This window comes from Camelina sativa, chromosome 11 (assembly GCF_000633955.1).
Source record: "Camelina sativa cultivar DH55 chromosome 11, Cs, whole genome shotgun sequence".
Taxonomy (NCBI): domain Eukaryota; kingdom Viridiplantae; phylum Streptophyta; class Magnoliopsida; order Brassicales; family Brassicaceae; genus Camelina; species Camelina sativa.
In genome coordinates, this window is record NC_025695.1 from 16,578,581 (window position 1) to 16,602,116 (window position 23,536).

A 23,536-nucleotide genomic window follows, 5' to 3' on the forward strand; every position below is an offset into this window, starting at 1 on the left:
TTTCACATTCAGTGTGTAAAGAAGTATGATACCTTAGAATGAAAAAGCTAAGTAATAGTCCTAAAAATAATGAAACAAGTTAATTGAAGAAGTCAACCTGTATTAACACGAAGGATTTCCTTGATAGACCAACCTACAAAATAATATTTTAAGACAAAGAGCCCAAATCTATGTTAAGGGAAAGTTTAAAAGTTTGAAAGGATAGAAATGACAAGGCCAGACTTACATCAATTGCCTCCTTTTGGGATTTGTTAAGATTTTCGTTAAAATAATCATGCAGAGGTCCAGATATTTTCCACGCTTCATCTCCAGAACCACACGATTTTTCTTTTGCAGTAAAGATTAAATCCTTGAAAGGGAGCGAACTGACCGATCGTAGTGCTATATATTCCCGAATAATGGTCGATAAACCACATAACTACAAAACAAACAAAACATACCATGAAAGAGTGAATGCAAGAGAGAAATATATTTTATCAAGAAATGATATGCAACAGCCGCCAGCTTTAAAACTCAAAAATCGAAATTCTAATTAGACGAATGAAGGGAAGAAGAAAACGGAAACCAAGCTAGCACAGCATAACAGAAATCTAGACATAATTGAGGCGTATTAACCAATTCTTGAAAAAGACATGTTATAACTTGACATAGTTGGTGTGTCATAAAAACTGACCTTTAAACTGAATACCCTTTTGTCTATAGCGCTGGCAGACGATGTAATAAGAGAACGCATATTTGAGAGAGCTTGGATAAAAGACTTTGTTCTAGAGGATTTAGTATTTCTGGTTATCTTCACTATATCTTCAGCTAAATACATCCGAAGACGAAGAAGATTGCTTTGACGATTTTCCACTACAGCAAACCCATAAGATGAGGGAAATGAACTCCCTTTAACCTGAAAAGGTTAATCTCTAAGTGAATCCAATATTTGAGGATGAATTTTCTTAATCAGAAACACAAGTCATACAACACCTTGAGAAATAAAATAAAAAGCAAAGGAACGGTATAAGTACCTCTTCTTTTGACAACAACAAAAGATCGTTTTGAGCAAGATATTCATCCTCTTCATGTTCGTATGTGACAAGCAGAAAGTGAAACCCTTCGCCCTCGTTGCATTCCATTACCAGTCTCATTTTACACACCGTTGCTAAGAGGAAAAATGACAGAAAAGTCACTTCCTCAATTTCAGAACCAAATATGTAAAAGAAACTAGTTTTCTAAACAACATATCTTACTACAAGTATACAAATTTAATTCCCAATAACAGAACATCAAATCCAAAACATTTGACACTTTCTTCCATGATCAATGGATGGACAGAAGTAATAAATAAAAAAAACACGAAAAGACATACCTTCTTCAGCGTCTTTATTCTGCAAAATTTGAGCTTTAACTTCCTCAAAGAGCAGTGGTTCAAAAGTCTCAAAGTAATCATCAACATCTTTATAAGTATTCTTTACAACACTCAACTTCTCTTTAGAATCCTTTCTACTATTCCTCTGTAAAGATAAATGAAACTTTAAAATTAAATCTCACATTCACCTAAGAAGAAAACGCATATAGTTTTTTTTACACAGATGATGATCAATGAAGTTACCTCATTCTCTTTTGTAAGCTGTTTGTAATCCCAACCTAATATAATGTTATAGAAACGAGTAACAGCTGAGGCTTCTTCTTCTTGTATCTTAATATTATCGATCGCCATTACACACACTAATCTCTCTCTCTCTCTCTCTCTCTCTCTCTCTCTCTCTCTCTCTCTCTCAGCTCCAAATTCACCGCTCAGAGTCTTCTACACGAACATGTATCAAACAAACCAAAACGAAATTGAGGAATGAATTATGAACGCAAGCATATAATCATAATGTGATTACTAATTCCTCAACGAAATCGAACCCAATCATCATCAACAGATTAAACCCAAATTGACTTAGGGAACTGAATTTACAGAGAACAACATAAGAGCTTAACAAAAATCTCAGTAAAAGTTGTGTCTAGAGCAATAAAAGTTACTTTGCCCTAGACAAGCTTCGGAGAGAAGAAGATTTTACCAGTCGGAGAAGACGAGAGAAGACGGCGGAGAGAGGAGACTGCGGTGAAGCTGTAACCGGAATAAAAGGGTTTAGCTACTAAAACTTCTTTTTTTTTTTTGAACAAACTTCTAGTTACACTTTTTCGTTATAAAAGAAAAAAAAATAGATGGTGGGCCGTAATAACTTAAGGCCCAATATACGTTTCGTGAAAAATGGTAATTCACGTTTATTATTTCATTATTTACATAATAAGTTTTGAAGTTTCAATCAATATAGTTTACATGTGTTTGTTTATCACACTGGCTATAAACACAATTAATTAGACTTGTAACAAATGTGTAATTTGAAAAGGTTTAGTAGTTTCTGATGGTGCTACTGGTGCAAGGGGCGCAAGCAAGATCCATGGTTGAGATACAAACACGAAGAACTTCGTGAACAACTCCTCGCTGAAGCACTTTTAGAACGGTTTCTTCTTTCCCTGTTACAACATCCACTAGAGAGACCTGACGTGATACGATTTCGTCTCTCATTCGTCTCCCACCTGACCATCGACCTAACGTCAACCATTTCACCCAAACTAGCTGCTCTGAGATTCCATATCTCCTTAGCGCATCCAAGATTTGCTCCCGCTGTAGATTAATAATGGTTAAGAAGCTGGAAAGGGAAAGTTTGGTTTCTTTTGGAATAAACAACTAACCAGCGGTTTCAGGTGTTGTATGCAGTAGATGAGTCCAATGAGGTTTAGCAGCACACTCAAGTTTGGTTTGAAGATAAATAACTCCACATCTTGGAATCCTAACCTCATCGAGCTCATTGTTTCAACCGCGTGCAGATATTGGCCGCCCTCTAGAGACAACGTAACAGGCCATTTAGTCACATATGTAATCACCTCGGAAGCTCTTGATGCCATTTCCTTATGCTGCACCACGTAAAATCTTCTCCATTCCTACAAAAATGTTTTAGAGTTTACAGTACTTATAAACCCATTATCGACCTCATCGTATTCAAAGTTAGAGAGAGTTTCAGTCTCTCACCACCACAACAACAGAAGCAACAAAAACAACCCCAAAATGGCCAAATTAGAAAACTAGCATACTCTACCTACAAGTTTCCATTATCCTGAGCTATGTAGATGATCATCACTGTGTCAAATTCAATCATAGCACATAGTATAAATTATAAAAGAAACCCCTTTCTATATCACATCACCATCCTCCAGTACTGAGCAATTGTTAAATATATCAACTAAACAATCTACACTAGCAAGCATATACCAATTCATGAGGTTATAACAAGCTCCCAATTTATCCAAGTCACAACTCAAACAGAATTCAATTCTACAACAAACAAACAAACTCACACCATCAGACTACAAACTGACCAAAATCTAAAACAACTCGAGACTTGAATTTGTAAGAAACAAGAATCTATGGAAATGTCTCATTTTTGATACCTGGGAATTTTCCTCATTGGTGGTTCCAGCGTGTTGAGGTTGAGGAAACTGACTACTGTCTGAATCAAATGTGCACAACAAAGGCCATCTTTTTCGAAACAGAGGTTCCCATAAGACATCAGAACCACAAAGCTCTCTCCAAAAACTAGAACAGCTACTGAGTGCACAAAGATCAATCACCTAATCATCATACAAAGACACAATTTTTTTATCAAGAACTAGCCTCAGAATCAAGTTCACATAGAGAAATTTACCAAAAACCTGAAGAGAAGAGCCGATCTTCAGGATGATCTCATGGGGAAGAGAGCTACAAGATAATTGAATCGAATTCATACTTTTTTTTAAAAACAAATTTTGCAACTTTCTTCAATATCTGTAGAGATATTGCGTTTCTAAGGGGTACACGTTACCATATGACTAGTTACGGATGTGAAGGAGATGACGATGATGATGATTGTGACCCACCACATAAAAAATTACTTCTTGAAGTTGACTTAAAAGTCTTAAACAACAACCAAATAAAAAGAGACAAAGTTAACCGAACAGACAAAAATGTCAACTTCTCGGTGATTTCTTCTTTTTGTAGCCCATGAACATCGAAGACGGCTTGTGCCCAGATCAGATTCGCATGTCTAATCTCATACGAACTCATCTTTCTCATAGGATCATCAAGAAAAAGCTCTTCTTTGGTATACAATGTTGGTGTCTACTGTACGCCCATAAGTTGTTCGATGATATGCCTGAGAGAAAATGTGATAAGTAACAAAAAAAAAAGAGAAAAAAGAATGGGGCATTCCGAGAATTGAACTCGGGACCTCTCGCACCCTAAGCGAGAATCATACCACTAGACCAAATGCCCGATGTTGACGAGCTTTAACTTTCAATAATAACATAACGTACTTCTAAGATTTATTAATTTTTTCTTAACAAGACCAGTTCACTCATTTGAAGTAGCCTGTCCAAACATGTGTGTGAAATCTGAAATGACAAGTTTTGATCCAATCCCAGTGAAGGTTCTTAAGACACCTGTCTAGGTACGACAACTTTAGGATGTTCCTTTATCCTTTGCCCTGACGATGTCTATCCCTTGGATTCTTGTAGCTAGTCCAAGACACTTCATCTTGAACTCAACCATCAAGCTGAGCTTTATATAATTAACAACATCAGCAAGTAAAGCTTCTCAAACATTTAATTTGTATAATCTTCTTACGTACACACAAGTATCATAATTTCATCTTTTTAAGTCATTGACTCTTCGTAGGACCTCGTAAAACTGTCAAACTTTATAATATTATCTTCAAGAGTTCTTTAAGCATAGGAATATTTCTTTTTTTTTTTATTTTTTTTTGTTGAAATGTTAGATTTATTAATCGACAAAAAGAAAAAATATTTACAAAAGGTTAAAAGTTGTTCAAAACAGAGCATAAACGTGTCTTTTTAACCATAGAAAAAAAAAACCAGACTTAGTGACTAAAAAAACCGTTCCAGCGGTCCAAGAGAGGGCTGGTTGCGTTTTGGAGTCGGTGAAGGCTTTTCAAATTGTGACCTCTCACCTCGTCTGCGATCATATCTATAAGGGCAATCCCACCGGTCATCCATCCATTTGGGTGTCAAAAGAATGAATTAATAATATTTTAATTTAATTTAATTATTAAATTATTTTTTAATTTATCCAACCAATGAAAAGAAAACAGCAAGAGACCCAGTGTCTTATTTCATCTGGGCAGAGACACTATTTTCTTATCTCTCCACCTTTTTCTCATTTTTTTATTTTTTTTATTTTTTTGACTCCCTATCAAATATGTGGGATGAAAATGCTTTTAGGGCGTGGTAGCTGCAGTGGCTCGTATTATGGATACATCCATACCGCTCCCTCCATACTAAATATATGCTTGTTTGGAAGAGCAGGCGGAGGAGAGCAGCTTCAATAGCAGGGGAGGCTTGGCGAGTGAGAGTCCGCAAAGTTATTGCCCAATCTGGGTTTGGGCGACGTCGGAGGAGGGGTGCACTCAAAGATGAGCAAAGAGAAAACGTATACGGGGAAAAAAAGAAGAGATGATCCCTAGTCTCATTTCGCTCACCACATAGCGGACATGATTGAGTTTGTCCCCAGCTCCCTAGACGTTGATCAGTGGATAGCCGATCACGGCTCGCCAACCAAGTATATGATTTCAGTATTATTGTGGTATATATTTCTTACTGCTCAAACCATAGATGGTAACGCTAGATCATATTTATTGTCATATATATTAATTTTTGCAAGACAATGGATATTCATATTTTTTACTGCAAATCAAATTTAATGCGACTAAGATTTATTATTTTGTCAATTGTTTGATTGATTTTAGAATTGAAATTGTCATATATGTCTCGATTTTGGAATTCAAAATGCCATGTATTCTCTATGCTTGATTTTGGAATTTGAAATTGTTATATATGTTTTCTCTGATTTATTTTACCATTTCTTTATTTGACAAATAGGACATCAGAGAACATTCAGCTGAAAACAGATTATCTAGAAGCCAAGTGTTATACTTGTTAATGACTCAAGATGCATTACCTGTGCATGAGATTGTTCAAGCCAACCAGGCTGCTAGACTGTTTATGTATCCTATCCTACTTCTAAGGCATAGTGATGGACATGCATACATACAAATAAGAAGAGATCATGAATTGGAGGTATTTAAGTTTGTTTTTTGTTTATTATTTAAATTTCATAAAAGGTATGCACTCATACTTTTGTTATTTGTTGTGGTAGTTTGGTGGTATCACATCAATTGTCCTTTACCGGTGCTCGATTACCGCACATCATGTAGGCAATTTGTTTAGGTATTAGTGGAACACCGCTATTTTCTTCAAGTTATCCAAGGTGATCACTTCCTAGTACATCACTGGCATAAAAGGAAGATGATGTAATGCTAATCGAGCAGGATCAGATTCCAATCGTTCCGGTGGTCGATCTAGCTCATCTACACCAAAGTTAAATTTAGTTGAAGTTTGGCTTCTAAGCGGTTTTAGTTGGGAAAATTTTACTTTAAGATATCACGTATAGTAAGATAGTATGCCAATGATATAGTATTTTTAAACACAAGAATCTGATTTTGTTTAAATAAGGCTTGTCAAGGGGGATACCAGTCCAGATTTGTCCACATAGCCATTGAGTGTCTACTTCCTACGGCATTCAATAATTATAGTTAGTTAACTCAGTTTCAGAGCTAAAATATCAGTTCATTACTTTCAATCATTTAATAAACTAGTAAATATATAATTATTTTCTTACAATTAATTGTAAAATGATAGGCTTTTATTAGACAAGACAAATAATAGTCTTTACATTACACTTGTCAATATTTTTAATGGGGTTTACACGTGTCTACATTGTTCATATATGATAAGGAAATTCAGAATAATATATTGTTAAATTAAGATGTTTTGCCTTAAAACTACTTTAGAACTTAACACAGTTAAATACAATAGTATATATTTAGGTTTTTGAGATTTTTTTTCCTAAAAAAAAATGGAAATTAATTTATTTTAAAGTCAAACTTAAGGAAAAAACCAAAAAAAAAAAAAACTATTAATTTATAATGCAAGAGTTGGATACATATACATTAAATATAAAGATACGAAATTAATTAATTTCCTTCACTTTTAATTTTTAACATCTGTACTAAGAAAGTTCTTTATATGCAGATTTTATAAATTGAGTGATCATTTTGATTATGTGTCTAAATTCTCTTCTCTTCAATATTATATTTGAAATGTGTTAGGCTTCATAAGATATATCTTACGGGGAGAAGACTGTAAACTAGTCTTTGTTATTTAGAACTTGATTGTGATGGGTTGGTGGTGGTGGAAGTGGTCACGAAGAAGCATCCCTGCTGAGTAAGAATAACATATATATATATATATATATCATTTATTTATGTTGTTATAGTTTTCTTACGATGCCACATTTTTTTTCCTCTTGAAAAATTATTTAGTTATACTATGGATGCTGAACTGAAGATTGGGATGCATTGTGAAAATTGCGCAAAAAAACTCAGAAAAGTTGTTAGCAAACTAAAAGGCAAGAATTTTAATTATTTATTTATTCAATATGAATATATATATATATATATATATTCATATTTATTTGATGACGATACAGTACATATATATATGTATGCATCAATAATATTTTATAATTAATGTATTATTAGGAGTTGAAGAATGTCTAACGGATATGCGTAACCAAAAGATTATGGTTGCTGGTGCTTTTGATTTGGAGAGGATCTTGAAGACTATCAAGAAAAAAACTGGTAAAAATGCAGAAATTTTGGTAATGACTAAGAAATCCGATGCAGTTCAGACGGACGATGATGAATCTGATAAAGTCCAGATAGATGATGAACATGAACTAGTTCTAGAGAAGAATGAAACATCTTCTTTAGTTCCAAAACAACAAGAAAATCTTGAAAACGAGAAAAATGATGATAAACCTGAGACAAGGTAGATTACTATCTAATCGTTCTCGCTTTTTTTTTTTTTTTTGTTGATTTTTAGGATACTAGATGTATCTTAACTCTTTACAATTATTTTGTAGTAGTGTAATGGAAGTCGAGTTCAAGATACCATTCCTAAATGACAAATATGAGGTCAAAAAAGTTATTTCCAAATTCGAAGGTATGCCATTTACTTTATCCACCATTTTAGATATATAAACTTGATTAAAAATATTATTTTATATTGAAATAATTTATATTTTGAATGGTTTTAATTAGGGGTTGAAACATGTGTGGTCGATGTTGAAAGTCAAAAGGTTGTGGTTACTGGTAGTTTTGATCAAGAGAAAATGTTGAAAAAACTCAAGAAAAAGATGGATAAAAAGAAGGATGAAGAATCCAAAATCGCCGCAGGGGAAAAAGAAGAAGCTGATATGAGTAGAGATATGCATGTCAAACTAAATATATGATGTATAGTAACGCATATTCTAACGGATGTTGTATTGCGTAAGGTATTCGCAACAAGTATCCACCATAAAAAACTTGGCATTGTAATACATTATATCCATCTTGATACATATTTTAATATTTGATTCATCTTGCTATTATTAAAAAGGTCTGTAAACTCAAATAATGTGTCATAATTATTGGTTCTTTGATTTATAAATTCAAATGTTATTTCAAAATTTCATTTATTTTGAAATCAGATATATGAGTTTTGGAATTACATGGTTATATCATTTTTTGGACAAAGTATACTTTACCATTATATCATATTTTTTTTTGAATGAATGTTAAACTGTATTCAACCCAAATATTTTTTTATTATACAATGAGTTAATGTATTTGGTTTTGCTGAAATTTAGAGATTACAATAGAGAGGTTTTGAACAGAAGCCGAAGATGTTCTTTATTGCGTTTAGGATCTTGTGGCAAACGATTGGAGACCGTCCGAGTACGATCATTGTCTCCCTCTTTTGAATAGAACTAAGTCAACTGCACACGTTCTTATCAATCAGCTTGATATGGTGAATATATGTATATCTCTATGTCTCCTAACATCCCTCTCACGCCAAACATGCTAAAGGATATTGTTTGAAATATATACATACTAAATGAGAAATAGATTAAGTCGAGGCAAGCTGGAACAGTAGAGCGTAATGACTAGTTGACTCCAATTCGTCAAATAGTCATTTCCAAGAAGCATATGAGTTAAAGATCGCCAGAGATTTCTAACGAGTACCGTCACAAAAGAGGTGGTTTCTTGTTTTTACAATATTACCGTAAAAAAAATACAATCAAGTAATCAACCCATTGAGCCGAATTCTAATATTATCGTCATATTAAGAAAGACCAAAATGTAGGTTTACATGCACATTTGTACTTACTGATTTTTACTTTAATCATCCTAATTATTGCTCGAATCTTGATCAGAGATCAAGGGTTTTGTTGGAGGGATGTTGCTAAATTATGGACTTCTGAACACTCAGTCAAATTAACCTGCATTGACGAATAACGCACCCACACTACACTATTGAGTCGTAACATGTGACTTTATCCATCAAGTTATCCAAATTAGGATCGTGTTCACATATTTTTACCGCTGGTCCAAAAGACCAATATACTTATGTTATTGAAGTAGCGCCCATATAAGTATTAATGACGGATCTCCTAAATCTAAAGGACGATCTTTAACCCAAACAAGTATTAAATGCAAATGCACACTATCCAAAACCAAACTGCATGGCATGCACGCAGACTTTACCCAATCAAAACACCATTGAATGGTTACGTAAGAGACATGCATGTGAGTTGTGACAACATCGCATTGGGGAGGCACGTCTAGTACCATTCAAATAAAGAGCAATCTGATAATTAGGAAATTCCTGACCTCGTCAAGAGAACTCCGATTCCTTAACAAAGCTCACTTACCAGTTACCAGTGTTACAATGACATGGTTGAACGGTTCAATCTAGATGTAATTAAGCTAGATAACATGGGTTTGGTGATCCTATCAAGAAATCCAATTTACTTCACATTAATAAAAGGATCAGAGAATAACAAATATAAGCTTAAGAACACATTTGTTTTTAAACACTTGTTCATTAAGAGCATCTTTATCCGTTAAGACATCTTTTATGTACATATATATTGATATTTTAATACTAATAAGATATAAACTAAAAGATGAAAACATTTGTTAGAGCAAAGTTCAACGGTGGTTATTAAGCGATTGTAAGGAATGCTTATGATTAAAAATAAATCAAAATACATTAATAATGATAAAATCGATTCTAAGTTAAGCATTTTTAGAATCGTTTAGGATCTTATATGTGTCAGTTGTCATTGGTTGGTCAAATTAACAAAATAATAAAAAAAATTCGACCAAAGTTGTTGTGGGCCATGGAGCGGATATGTGCTGCATGGATCGCTTGTCAACGTTTCAAGACTGATTGTGCTGAGTTACTCACGATGGTGCAGTCCCCTGAATATTGGCCGTCTTTCTCCAACATGCTCGATGATTTTAACTCGTTGGAGTCCTTCTCACTATTCTCCATCTCTTGGATCCCGCGTGCATCAAATACTAAGGCAGTTTGTCTTGCCCGTGCTTTGTGTTCTCTTATCTCTGAAGTTTCTTTTGTAAACTCCTTTCCTCCGGCTTGGGCCACTAACCGAAGAATTTCCTTTTAATTTATTGTTTGGTTGAGAAAATTTAATTTATACACTTTTAGTTAAAGAAAATAGTTGTAGATGAGTTCAAAGTTATTAAAATTAAATTAAATTTCACAAAGAATATATATTTAATTCTTTTCGTAAGTAAAAACAATGTATAAAAGTAAAAAGATAAACTTTTAGTTAAAAAAATAGTTTTTTTTGTTATAATACACTAATGTATATCCATTTACAAATCTACTATCTACATACCACTAAAAGTATATTTGTATACACAAATATATTTTACTGTTAAAATATACTCTTTAGTCTTTACTACTTCCAACAAATTGTCGTTATGAACACATTAAATAACCTATTATATGTCTCTTCACTTTAACATTTTTATAGTTACAAAAATGCATACATTAATTTTACATACTCCTATCTTCTATATTACAATAGCAGTCTTTTTGAATAAATTATTTGATTGGTGAAAAATTATGTGACGATCTATTTTTATTTTTTATTTTTTTACTTTAACAATCTTTTTCTTTATGTAAAGGTGAGTATTTACATTTTTTAGAAATAGTAATTAATTGTATAATTTTGACAATCATTTTTTATCTTATATAAAATGTAATCCTTTTTCTTGTAAAATTAGCAACTTAAAATTAAAATAAGTTAGCAATACTATAATTTCAAATTTTATGATATATATATATGTCATTTATCTTATAATTAGATTTTAAATAACATTAGGTTTTCTTTTCTCTATTTTACTGTTATATAAAACCTTTTTATGGTAGGTTTTGAATTTTTACATTTTTATTTTTAAATTTTTTAATAAATTTAGAAATGACATGTGTCAACATTTGAATAATACAATTCACATGTGTCACGAACTTGTTAATGAGTAACTTTTTTTTTCTGATTTTAATGAGTAACTTTGACATCAAGCTTTATATAATAAGATATATATAGAAATATTAAAACCAAAAAATGAATTAAATAATATTCACAAGTAATAGAAAAAAACAAACAAGAAAGCCTACGAACTAAGAAAGTTAGAATATAAGAATATTTTATAACTAAAATACAAAATTAAATTGATAAATGTTTGATAAAAAAATTTCAAAGATATCTGAAAATTTAATTTATTGATAAAATGCTTGTTTAACACTTATAAAATAATATGTAATTACATTTTTATAAGATATGTTTCCCTATTTAAAAAAATGTGTATATAAATTAGCTATAATATTTATACACCTAGAAAAGCATATATGGTATTGATCGATGATTGGATAATCTATTATGTATTTTTGTTTTTTTTTGCACTTCTTCAAAAAAATATTGTCTGTCGTGTCTATGTGTTCTGCATTTGTGTGAATGTGTGTGTATATAATAAAGTGTTTTAGGCTGTCGATAAAGGGATCCATCTTAATTTGTTTGTTTGGTGGCTAACAAAGTTATAAAAAAAAAGATGGGTTTGTCTTGCTTACAGCTTTCACCCGCAAATGGTCCTACTCCTAACAGGTCAGCGTAGTTTATATTCTTAAAAGTTAAAACCATGTTTATGAAAAGTTCTCTTAGTCACTCTTCTTCTATATGTTCTACTGTTAGGGATGTCGCATTCATGATACCGGATAACTGTGACGGATGTAAGAAAATTATGACTGAAACCATACCCAAATTCAAAGGTAGAATAATTAATATCTAGTTTTAAGTATATATAATTGCATCCATGTTGTAATAATTGTTTTGTGTAATGTATGATTGATTATTAGGAGTTGCATCAAGTGTGACGGATACTAAGAACCAAAAGATTGTGGTCACTGGAAGTTTTAACGAGGAGAAGTTGTTGAAAAAACTCAAGAAAGTAACATGTGAAGACGTGGAGATTGTGGTCAAAAGTGAGAAGAAGGGTGATGAGCGTAAAGAATTGGAGAAGTTTCTGATGATGTTCAGAGATGAAAATCCCAACGCCAAATGTACTATTTCGTAATGTGTAGTTACGTCAAAATAGACCTTTTTACAGGTTTTGTGGCATCAAGTTTCATATCATTTTCGAGAAAAAATACCAAGTATATTGCATTGCATGAACTATAATATCACATATATTATTAACCAAGTATATTGGCTGTGTTTTTTTTTTTTTTTTTTAAGTTGATTGTTTTAAATTATTCAAATATATTAATAAATTAATTTTCTTATCAATTCAAACTTTATTCTATTGTTTGAGCTTATCAATTTAATTAAGATTTACATTATAGTATGTTTTTGTGGTAAAGATAAAGTAATATAGAAAATTGATTACATTCATCTTTATGAAGCCAAAATAATAATCCTAAAATAAACCGTTTTCAATGAAAGAGGGATAAGAGCATATTTAAGGTGCTATGTGGTGTCTTTTTTTATAATTCAATTCAATTCAGTTAAGTTTGTTTGATATAGACTATAGACACATTACAAAGTAAAAATTGCATAAATTGATCTTTATTATAAAAAAACATAATCTTAATCATCTTATATAAAGAATATGAAATGTTTTAAAAAATGAAGTACTCGATCTCCATTTCAAAATAGTTGTCATTTTAGATTTATTTATTTTGTTTCAATTTAGTTATCATTTTCGTTTTCCTATGTCATTTTTAATAGAAAAAATATCTCATTCGCTATTTACTATACAAATAAAATATCAAATACTTTAGAATTTTAATTGTCAAACAATGATATAATGTAAATTTATCCATTTTTTAATTTGTGTGAAACAAACAATCTATAATGAAAACTAATTCGAATCAGAAAGAGTATTAGACAAGAACATAATTTATATAGTATCTTTCTTTTTTTATTCTCTCCAGTTTTTTTTATTTGTCGTTCTAGAGTTAAATTTTTGTTTTTTGTCATTTTGTATTTACGATACAATTTTATCAATCAAATTTCCAGTTTTATCTTTTATTTTTAGCTTTTTAATTACATAAAAGTTAAAACAAATGAAATGATGTGTTAATGAAAGGTAAAACACAAAAGTAAATTGTTTTCAGGGAGTAATTAACAAGATAGATAACTCTTTCTTTATTTTGGTGAAAAGATAGATCTTTCTCATATAGCGCCTTTCCATGCCTTGACTTAGAGGCTTGGTCTTGGGAGTTGGAGCTTTTGTTAAGGAAAGTAAACGGGAAAAAATTCCAGGTCAGCGAATTGGTGCGTTCGAATCACTCGTACCGGACATCTCACACAAAGGTTAAATGAAGATACACAAAGAAATGTAAATGATTTTTACAAGATGCATGTTAGATGATTGTACAACTCGATCTTCATCACACCCCTAAACAAAATTACAAAAATAAAAATACCAATTTTACCATAACTCTAATTTTTTACACAACCATACAACCTTGCCTTTGCTTTTTTCTTAATCATCTGAGTTGCTAAAGGACTTTTTCTGCTACTTCTTTTCGGCGGGAACCTTGATCAGTAGTACTTAGAATAAACCTTCGGTTGCATTTAGAATGTTCGTATATATGTTTTAGCCACAGACTCCTACTCTCAGAACAGAGCTTCCCTTGGTGCACCGATTAAGCTAAGTGCGGTTGCTGCGATGTGAGATGGCATGAGTCCAGCTTCAGCTAGTTGATCAGCTGGTGCACCGTGGTCGATGTACCGATCCGGCAGTACCATTGGTCTCCACTGTATACAAAGTTTGCAAATTAGAAACAAAAGATTTTGAAAAGACAGAACATATATATGTAAGTAAGTAAGTAACCTTGAGTTTCCCATCAAGAAGACCATCGAGAGCAAGGAACTGAACAACATGCGATCCAAACCCTCCAATCGAACCTTCTTCAACTGTAATCAGAACCTCGTGCGACTTAGCTAAGCTGCGAATGAGAGCACGGTCCAATGGCTTGCAAAACCTTGCATCTGCTACAGTTACGTTTAATCCACGTTCTTCGAGCATTATGGCTGCTCCTAAACAGCTCTGAACTGCTGAGCCATAACCTAACAGCGCAACCCTCTCTCCTTCCTTTAAAATTCTACCTCTCCCAATCTGAAATATCCCCAAAGAGTTTGTTTTTATGACCAAGATGGTTAAGGAAGAAAGAAAAATAATATGAGAAGATCAGATTTTAAGTTATACCTCAATGGGAACACCTTTGTTTCCTGGAGGTAATGCAACGCCAATACCGTTACCTCTAGGGTAACGGAAACAAGAAGGACGATCATCAATCGCAGCAGCAGTTGCAACCATGTTAAAAAGATCTGCTTCATCTGATGGAGCCATCACTATCATGTTAGGAAGGCAAGCCATAAATGTCACATCAAAAGCTCCACAATGTGTTGGACCATCAGCTCCAACAAGTCCAGCTCTATCCATCGCAAATCTCACCGGTAACTTTTGCAAATCGACATCATGTACAACCTATACAGAGAAGGCCACCATCCATATACTCTCTATTAGTTTTCTTAAAAAGTTTCATTAATAAGTAAAATAGTTTAAGATGTTTGAACTTGCCTGGTCATAAGCACGCTGCATGAAAGACGAATATATTGCACAGAAGGGCTTAAGACCTTCACAAGCTAAACCCGCAGCAAAAGTAACTGCATGTTGTTCTGCTATCCCAACATCAAAACATCTTGTTGGGAAGCGACGTTGGAAGAGATTTAACCCAGTCCCACCTCCCATGGCTGCATGAATTGCAACCACATCTTTGTCTACCTCTGCTTCCGCAACTAATGCCTCCGCAAAGTAAGTTGTGTAAGACTGTGTCTTATTAGTAGTTTTGAACTGTTTACCAGTCGCTGGATCGAATTTCACAACACCTGAAAGAAAAAAGAATCAATATAAACTGCATTTCTTAAGAACTATAGAAGAATGTTATCCATATTTAAGTCCACTTACCATGGTATTTGTCATCAGCTCTCTCTGCGTACGGATAACCGCGACCTTTCTCTGTCACGACATGAATAAGTACTGGTCCTGTAGTTCTTGCACTCTTAACTTCTTTGAGAATAGCTACCATATCGTCTATGTTGTGCCCATCAACTGGACCAATATAGTAAAGACCTAGCTCTTCAAACAGTGATGATCCAGTTCCGCTTATCATTCCTCTAGCATACTCATCTACCTTAGCAGCCAATTGGTGCATCGGGCCACCTATTTGCTTTGTCACACCCTATACACAACAAAAGCTAAACATCCTTATCAACTACATAAGGTTAAGGACTCTTAGCCATCCAAAAAAAGAAAAGGAAAAAATAAAACTTGCCTTTGCGACTTCTCTCAATTCCCTGAGAGCCGGGTTAGACTGTAAGCGACTAAGAGCACTACTCAATGCTCCAACAGGTGGACTTGGTCCATCCAGAGTAGCAGTAGGTAATGAGACTTGCTTGTTGTCATTGAGAATCACAATCATATCGGAGTCTAGATACCCTGCATTGTTCATGGCTTCGTAAGCCTGCCCTGCCGTCATCGCACCATCACCGATCACAGCAACTACGTTGTTGTTATTACCCTTTAAATCCCTTCCTACCGCCATTCCTGTAAACCCAAGTTTTGTTTTCTTGTTACTGTTTACTGTCTAGACAAAGCAAGACAAGGCAAAGACACTAAAAGGAATTGATTGATTGGATTACCTAGGCCAGCAGAAATTGTGGTTGAACTGTGTCCTGTACCAAAGCAATCATGTTCACTCTCTCCTCGTTTGGTGAAACCGGAGAGACCATTGGTTTGCCTCATTGTCGGCATCTTTCCTCTTCTCCCTGTAAGAATCTTGTGAGGATAAGACTGGTGACCAACATCCCAAAGAATCTTGTCCTGTGGAGTGTTGAAAATGTAATGAAGAGCCACTGTAAGCTCCACAACACCAAGACTTGACCCCAAATGTCCACCGGTTTTAGACACATTGAAGATCACATCTGATCTAAGCTCATCAGATAGTTGTTTCAGTTCCTGCATAAAAGTACCAACCACAAATCCTATCAATTTGAGACAAAATTTTGTAAGAAAGCTAAAACAAATGGACCAAAGCTTTAAGTTTTTACCTTGACAGAAAGATTTTTCATGTGGATTGGGTAGTTGATTGTGTCAAGTAATGGAGTTGGTGGTCTGTTTGAATAATACTCGCCCTTCTCTGCAAGTGAAGCATACACTTTTGCCTTTCTGTTTGACTGTAAAGTGTACACAACACAAACCCCCCAAGTCACAACAATAAATATAAGAACAAAAGCTGTCGTTTTCTATAATCAGTTCCTATAACTCAGAGATAAAAGAGTCTAATTTCACAATACTTTTCTTGAAATCTCAACAAAACTAACATATAAAAAAGGAGTTCAATTTGTTTGACTTTAGACAAAAACAAAGTAAACCCATTATTTAATTCTAGAATTCACCAAATGGGTAGCTACAAAAATCTCACAGTTCCTAAAGTATACTTTCACCGATGCGATGAAGCAGAGAAAAAGAGAAGAGAGAAGTCAACTTACATGGGAATTGTTGTTGTTGTTGTTGTTGTTGGGTCTCAGACATGGCGATGAAAGATCTGTAACCAAAGATCGAGAAGAAGAAGACAAAGGAGTTGATTTGCAAGAATCAGTCGAAACACCTTTGGTTATTATGTAAGAAGGAAAAGCAAATGCAGATGAAGCCATTAGAAAAAAGGTGACTTTTTTCTTTTTCTGAACCTCAGAAAGAAAAAAAAAAAAGTTGAATACTTTGGGGATGTAAGTAACGATTTTTATAGAGAATATAATTTAGGAAAACTTATGTTATCAAGAACAGTGAAAACAATATAGCATAAAACGCACTTTAGGAGAAGAATCCACTAAAAACAAAAGTGTGTGTTAAATGGTGCTGGTGACAATGGTGGTGGAGAGTTGAAGAAGAACTGTTAAAAGATGGAGACTTATTTAAAAAAAAAAAAAATTGAGGTGAAATAAAACGACAAGAAAGCAAACTTCATGAATCACGAATTTTATGTAACCGTGGTTTGATTAAAAAAGAGAGATATGGGGATGGTTCGTCATCCGCAGAGAACTTGAGATTATGGTTGGGCCACGTCAACCAAGAAATCCAAGTTTTGGATAGATTTTGATATGCTTTGGTACATTAGTACATTATGTATGTATTAATTCATTTATAAAAATCTTCTTTTAAAAAGAAATGATATTTATTTAATTTAAAATTTATTTTATCTAATGTTTTTACAACAAAGGTGGGAAAGGGCATATTTTCATTTCAGGTAAAGAACAATTGTGATTTGGTACAAGTTTTTTTTTAACAACGGTAGCATTTGTTTAAAAAAGGGGAAAAAAATCTTAAGGAAAGAAGAATCATCAACAAAATGGGGAAATATATGTAGTTTTTATAAAGAAATAAATCTTGCTTGTTGATATTTATTTATTTTTATTTTTTTGACCTCCAATATTTATTTTCTTAAATTTGTATAACATTAGAAGAGCAAAAATGATAGTATAATAATTTATGCTAGTGTCATTGCTTTTATTTCCATTTCAATAATATTTAATATTATTTTTTTTTCAAAAAAACACAAAGACACATATTGATCAAATATTAAGAGCTGTCACATAATTAACAAAACATCTCCTAAAATGAGGGTGAATAGAAATGACATCCTTAGTTGTTGGTTTCAATTGATGTTGTGGTAAAATGTTATATTTATAAATTGATATTTTTAATTACGTGTTAAAGGTAGTTTTCGGATTACTATTTTAGATACGAAATTTGGATAACCTTATCGGAATTGCTTCGAGAGCAAAACAACAAAATTCTCAAAAAAAATTAAAAAGTGAATAGGTTGTTGATCATACGTAATGACATTTTTTGGAGGCTATTAAATTCATATTTTCATTTCTCAAAATTTCAGACAAACGAACTAGAATTTGCTCACAAAGATAATCGACAAAACGATTTAATGCACTTGTCTAAAAAGATATTTGCATCGTAAATATGTAGTGCATGTTCCCCTAAGTAAGACTTTAACATTCAAAAGTTAAGCAAATCATATGATGCATATTTTACTCCAAATAACTTTTTGGTGGAGCCTAAAACATTACCATCACTTCTCCTCTTGTTAAATCGTCTCTCCATATGGCCATGTTGAGTTGAGTTTGTAATATGGAAAAAGACTTTTGTGGATAATTTCAAAGTTTTGATTCTTATATGAGATCATTCAAAACTTAGTATCGTATGTAGGGATCTTTTACTTACAAGTATGTCCACGATCTCGCTATTAAGCTAAGCATGCACAATGAAGTTAACAGTGACAAAATCCTACCATCCTCTGAACTCGGATCCAAATCAATCTTACCAACACTGTCGGATCTGAATGCACTGTTACCACCGCACACAGATTCAAATCCTATCGAAGGAATGCTACAAGGTGACGAACACATATCATAGACTGATGGCACGACAACAAATACCAAACTGATGACGATCACCGTTAGTGATGAGAGTCTTGATAGGATTAATAAAGATTCATGTGAATACATGACCTTTATAAGTATTTTTCTTTCAAGTATTCTTTATAATAACAAAAAATATTTCACGACCACTCGTTATGTCAAATTATTGCATGAAAAATGAATATAGTTTTTAAAAAGAAACAAATCTTGTTTGTTGTTATTTATTTTTTAAAATTTTGTATAACATTAGAGGAGAAAAAACGATAGTGTAATAATTTATGTTGGTGTCATCACTCTTATTTCCAGTTCAATAATATTTAATATCAATTTAAAAAAAAAACACACACATATTGATCAAATCTTAAGAGCTGACACATAATTAACAAAAACTTCTCCTAAAACGAGTGTGAATAAAAATAACATCCTTAATTGTTTAAGTTGATGTTGTGGTAAAATATTATATTTCTATATTGATACTTTTAATTAAGTGTTGAAGATAGTTTTTGGATTACTATTTTAGATATGAAATTTGGATAACCTTATCGGAATTGCTTTGAGGGCAAAACAACAAAATTCTTAATTTTTTAAAAATGTGAATATGCGGTGGATCTTACGTAATGAAATCTTTTGGAAGCTCTTAAATTCATAGTCATTTCTCAAAATTTAAGACAAACGGACTACAATTTGCTCACAAAGATAATCGACAAAATGATTTAATGCAATTGTCTAAAGTGATATTTGCATCGTAAATATGTAGTGCATGTTCCCCTAAGTAAGACTTTAACATTCAAAAGTTAAGCAAAACATGTGATGCATATTTTACTCCAAATCAGTTCTTGGTCGAGCCTAAAACATTATCATCACTTATCCTCTTGTTAAATCGGCTCTCCATATAGCCACGTTGAGTAGAGTTTATAACATGGAAAGAGACTTTTGTGTATAATTTCAAAGTTTTGATTCTTATATGAGATCATTCAAAACTTAGTATCGTATGTAGGGATCTTTTACTTACAAGTATGTCCACGATCTCGCTATTAAGCTAAGCATGCACAATGAAGTTAACAGTGACAGAATCCTACCATCCTCTGAACTCGGATCCAAATCAATCTTACCAACACTGTCGGATCTGAATGCACTGTTACCACCGCACACAGATTCAAATCCTATCGAAGGAACGCTACAAGGTGACGAACACATATCATAGACTGATGGCACGACAACAAATACCAAACTGATGACGATCAACGTTAGTGATGAGAGTCTTGATAGGATTAATGAAGATTCATGTGAATACATGACCTTTATAAGTATTTTTCTTTCAAGTATTCTTTATAATAACAAAAAAATATTTAACGACCACTCGTTATGTCAAATTATTGCGTGAAAAATGAATATAGTTTTTAAAAAGAAACAAATCTTGTTTGTTGTTATTTATTTTTTAAAATTTTGTATAGCATTAGAGGAGAAAAAACGATAGTGTAATAATTTATGTTGGTGTCATCACTCTTATTTCCAGTTCAATAATATTTAATATCAATTTTTAAAAAAACACACACACACATATTGATCAAATCTTAAGAGCTGACACATAATTAACAAAAACTTCTCCTAAAACGAGTGTGAATCAAAATGACATCCTTAATTGTTTAAGTTGATATTGTGGTAAAATATTATATTTCTATATTGATACTTTTAATTAAGTGTTGAAGATAGTTTTTGGATTACTATTTTAGATATGAAATTTGGATAACCTTATCGGAATTGCTTCGAGGGCAAAACAACAAAATTCTTATTTTTTTAAAAATGTGAATATGCGGTGGATCTTACGTAATGAAATCTTTTGGAAGCTCTTAAATTCATATTCATTTCTCAAAATTTCAGACAAACGGACTACAATTTGCTCACAAAGATAATCGACAAAACGATTTAATGCACTTGTCTAAAGTGATATTTGCATCGTAAATATGTAGTGCATGTTCCCCTAAGTAAGACTTTAACATTCAAAAGTTAAGCAAAACAGGTGATGCATATTTTTCTCCAAATCACTTCTTGGTCGAGCCTAAAACATTATCATCACTTCTCCTCTTGTTAAATCGGCTCTCCATATAGCCACGTTGAGTAGAGTTTATAACATGGAAAGAGACTTTTGTGTATAATTTCAAAGTTTTGATTCTTATTTGAGATCATTCAAAATTTAGCGTCGTATGTAGAGATCTTTTACTTACAAGTATGTCTACGATCTCGCCACTGAGCTAAGCATGCACGATGAAGTTAACAATGACAAAATTCTACCATCCTCTGAACTCGGATCCAATTAATTCTTGCCACCACTGTCAGATCATAATGCACTATTACAACCACGTACGAATTCAAATCATCCCAAAGAACACTACAAGGTGACGATCACATATCATAGACTGATGACACAACTACAAAGACTGAATTGATGACGATCACCGTTAGTGATGAGAGTCTTGGTAAGATTAATGAAGATTTATGTAAATACAGGGCTTTTATAAGTATTTTTCTTTCAAGTATTTTTCATAATTATGAAAAATTTAGACGACCACTCGTTGTGTCAGATTATGGCGTGACAAATGTATATAGTTTTTATATATAAAAAAAAACAAATCTTGTTTGTTGATATTTATTTTCTTAAACTTTGTATAACATTAAAGGAGGAAAAATAATAGTGTAATAATTTATACTATTGTCATCGCTCTTATGTCCAGTTCAATACTATTTAATATCAATTTTTTTTTCAAAAAAAACACACAAATATTAAGAGATGACACATAATTAACAAAAACATCTCCTAAATCGAGTGTTTATCAAAATGACATCCTTAATTGTTGGTTTCAGTTGATGTTGTGGTAAAATGTTATATTGATAAATTGATATTTTTAATTACGTGTTGAAGATAGTTTTTGGATTACTATTTTAGATACGAAATTTGGATAACTTTATCGGAATTGCTTCGAGGGCAAAACAACAAAATTCTTAAATTTTTTAAAATGTGAATAGGCGGTTGATCATACGTTATGACATCTTTGGAGGCTCTTAAATTCATATTCATTTCTCATAATTTCAAACAAACGGAATACAATTTGCTCACAAAGATAATCGACAAAACGATTTAATGCACTTGTCTAAAGAGATATTTGCATCGTAAATATGTAGTGCATGTACCCATAAGTAAGACGTTAACATTCAAAAGTCAAGCAAATCATATGATGCATATTGTACTCCAAATCACTTTTTGGTCGAGCCTAAAAAATTACCATCACTTCTCCTCTTTTTAAATCGGCTCTCCATATAGCCACGTTGAGTTGAGTTTGTAACATGGAAAGAAACTTTTGTTTATAATTTCAAAGTTTTGATTCTGATATGAGATCATTCAAAACTTTGCGTCGTATGTAGGGAAATTTTACTTACAAGTATGTCCACAGTCTCTCTATTAAGCTAAGCATGCACGATGAAGTTAACAGTGAAAAAATTCTACCATCCTCTGAACTCGGATGCAAATCAATTTTGCCACCTTTGTCGGAATCGAATGCGTTGTTACCACGACGTACAGATTCAAATCTTTTCGAAGGGATGCTACAAGGTGACAACCATATATCATAGAATGATGGCACGATGAGATAGACCGAATTGATGACGATCATCGTTAATGATGAGAGTCTTGATAGAAATTAATAAAGATTCATTTGAATACATGACCTTTATAAGTATTTTTCTTTCAAGTATTCTTCATAATTACGAAAAAATTTTAACGACCACTCGCTGTGTCAGATTATGCCGTGAAAAATGTATATAGTTTTTATAAAGAAACAAATCTTGTTTGTTGATATTTATTTTTTAAAAATTTGTAGAAAAAATGATAGTGTAATAATTTATGCTAGTGTCATCACTCTTATTTCCAGTTCAATAATATTTAATATAATTTTTTTAAAAACACACACATATTGATCAAATATTAAGAGCTCACACATAATTATCAAAAACATCTCCTAAAATGAGTGTGAATCAAAATGAAATCCTTAATTGTTAGTTTCAGTTGATGTTGTGGTAAAATGTTATATTTTTAAATTGATATTTTTATTTATGTGTTAAAGATAGTTTTCGGATTACTATTTTCGATATGAATTTTAGATAACCTTATCGGAATTGCTTCGAGGGCAAAACAACAAAATTCTCAAATTTTTAAAAATGTGAATAGGCGGTTGATCTTACACCTCTCTCCCATGCTTTGTTCTTGATTGTTTGCTTAAGGGCAAGCAAAGAATAAGTTTGGGGGAGTTGATATGTCTATATTTTGCATCTCCTTAGCATGTATTTGTCATGCATTTAGCTAGGATAACTAATCGTACTGCATCATTTTAAAACCTCTTTTATACACTTTGCATATTTGGGAAGTTTTTGCATCATCCTAGCATGCATTGTGCATTTTGAAGTATTTCAGGTGTTTAGGAGACGTCG

The 23,536-nt window shown here is 32.5% G+C and overlaps 5 protein-coding genes and 1 non-coding gene across 6 annotated transcripts in view; 2 read left to right on the top strand and 4 right to left on the bottom strand.

Moving 5' to 3' along the window:
- The window catches only part of LOC104723596 (probable helicase MAGATAMA 3), a 12,745-nt gene extending 10,603 nt beyond the window's left edge, over positions 1-2,142 (bottom strand). Inside the window, exons 1-6 of the mRNA XM_019233286.1 lie at positions 2,052-2,142; positions 1,598-1,792; positions 1,355-1,499; positions 1,014-1,147; positions 674-895; positions 316-418 (exon numbers count right to left, since the gene is read on the bottom strand). Coding sequence (XP_019088831.1) covers positions 316-418; positions 674-895; positions 1,014-1,147; positions 1,355-1,499; positions 1,598-1,705 — 712 coding nt within the window. The 5' untranslated portion in view covers positions 1,706-1,792; positions 2,052-2,142. The remainder of the gene's footprint in view (positions 1-315; positions 419-673; positions 896-1,013; positions 1,148-1,354; positions 1,500-1,597; positions 1,793-2,051) is intronic.
- On the bottom strand, positions 2,235-3,960 carry LOC104723597. Its single transcript, XM_010441981.2, has 4 exons — positions 3,748-3,960; positions 3,487-3,666; positions 2,731-2,979; positions 2,235-2,662 (listed from the first exon to the last, which is right to left on the bottom strand). Exons 1-4 carry the CDS (start codon positions 3,817-3,819, stop codon positions 2,387-2,389), a joined length of 777 nt encoding a protein of 258 aa, XP_010440283.1. The 5' UTR covers positions 3,820-3,960; the 3' UTR covers positions 2,235-2,386.
- TRNAP-AGG lies at positions 4,274-4,345 on the bottom strand. The gene has a single exon. It is a non-coding gene; the product is annotated as a tRNA-Pro (tRNA).
- LOC104723598 (heavy metal-associated isoprenylated plant protein 3-like) lies at positions 7,705-8,529 on the top strand. Its single transcript, XM_019232506.1, has 3 exons — positions 7,705-7,977; positions 8,072-8,151; positions 8,250-8,529. The coding sequence occupies exons 1-3, from the start codon at positions 7,712-7,714 to the stop codon at positions 8,438-8,440; spliced, it is 537 nt and encodes a 178-aa protein (XP_019088051.1). The 5' UTR covers positions 7,705-7,711; the 3' UTR covers positions 8,441-8,529.
- Positions 12,108-12,629, top strand: LOC104728045. The gene is made up of 3 exons (XM_010447088.1): positions 12,108-12,160; positions 12,248-12,324; positions 12,412-12,629. Exons 1-3 carry the CDS (start codon positions 12,108-12,110, stop codon positions 12,627-12,629), a joined length of 348 nt encoding a protein of 115 aa, XP_010445390.1.
- On the bottom strand, positions 13,861-17,586 carry LOC104723599 (1-deoxy-D-xylulose-5-phosphate synthase, chloroplastic-like). Its single transcript, XM_010441984.2, has 9 exons — positions 17,114-17,586; positions 16,673-16,798; positions 16,265-16,580; positions 15,898-16,169; positions 15,531-15,804; positions 15,144-15,451; positions 14,769-15,050; positions 14,394-14,678; positions 13,861-14,317 (listed from the first exon to the last, which is right to left on the bottom strand). The coding sequence occupies exons 1-9, from the start codon at positions 17,276-17,278 to the stop codon at positions 14,177-14,179; spliced, it is 2,169 nt and encodes a 722-aa protein (XP_010440286.1). The 5' UTR covers positions 17,279-17,586; the 3' UTR covers positions 13,861-14,176.

What these genes read in the sequence shown, in the direction of transcription:
- LOC104723598 (XM_019232506.1), top strand. Translation starts at nt 7,712, where the DNA reads ATGCGTAACCAAAAGATTATGGTTGCTGGTGCTTTTGATTTGGAGAGG. An exon ending in GATGATAAACCTGAGACAAG is followed by an intron (nt 7,978 to 8,071) that starts GTAGATTACTAT and finishes ATTATTTTGTAG; the next exon opens with TAGTGTAATGGAAGTCGAGT. An exon ending in AGTTATTTCCAAATTCGAAG is followed by an intron (nt 8,152 to 8,249) that starts GTATGCCATTTA and finishes GGTTTTAATTAG; the next exon opens with GGGTTGAAACATGTGTGGTC.
- LOC104728045 (XM_010447088.1), top strand. Translation starts at nt 12,108, where the DNA reads ATGGGTTTGTCTTGCTTACAGCTTTCACCCGCAAATGGTCCTACTCCT. An exon ending in AATGGTCCTACTCCTAACAG is followed by an intron (nt 12,161 to 12,247) that starts GTCAGCGTAGTT and finishes TTCTACTGTTAG; the next exon opens with GGATGTCGCATTCATGATAC. An exon ending in AACCATACCCAAATTCAAAG is followed by an intron (nt 12,325 to 12,411) that starts GTAGAATAATTA and finishes ATTGATTATTAG; the next exon opens with GAGTTGCATCAAGTGTGACG.
- LOC104723599 (XM_010441984.2), bottom strand. Translation starts at nt 17,278, where the DNA reads ATGGCTTCATCTGCATTTGCTTTTCCTTCTTACATAATAACCAAAGGT. An exon ending in AGCTGATGACAAATACCATG is followed by an intron (nt 15,452 to 15,530) that starts GTAAGTGGACTT and finishes TTTTTCTTTCAG; the next exon opens with GTGTTGTGAAATTCGATCCA. An exon ending in ACAAAGGTGTTCCCATTGAG is followed by an intron (nt 14,679 to 14,768) that starts GTATAACTTAAA and finishes GGGATATTTCAG; the next exon opens with ATTGGGAGAGGTAGAATTTT.
- LOC104723597 (XM_010441981.2), bottom strand. Translation starts at nt 3,819, where the DNA reads ATGAATTCGATTCAATTATCTTGTAGCTCTCTTCCCCATGAGATCATC. An exon ending in AGATCGGCTCTTCTCTTCAG is followed by an intron (nt 3,667 to 3,747) that starts GTTTTTGGTAAA and finishes TATGATGATTAG; the next exon opens with GTGATTGATCTTTGTGCACT. An exon ending in TACAACACCTGAAACCGCTG is followed by an intron (nt 2,663 to 2,730) that starts GTTAGTTGTTTA and finishes ATTAATCTACAG; the next exon opens with CGGGAGCAAATCTTGGATGC.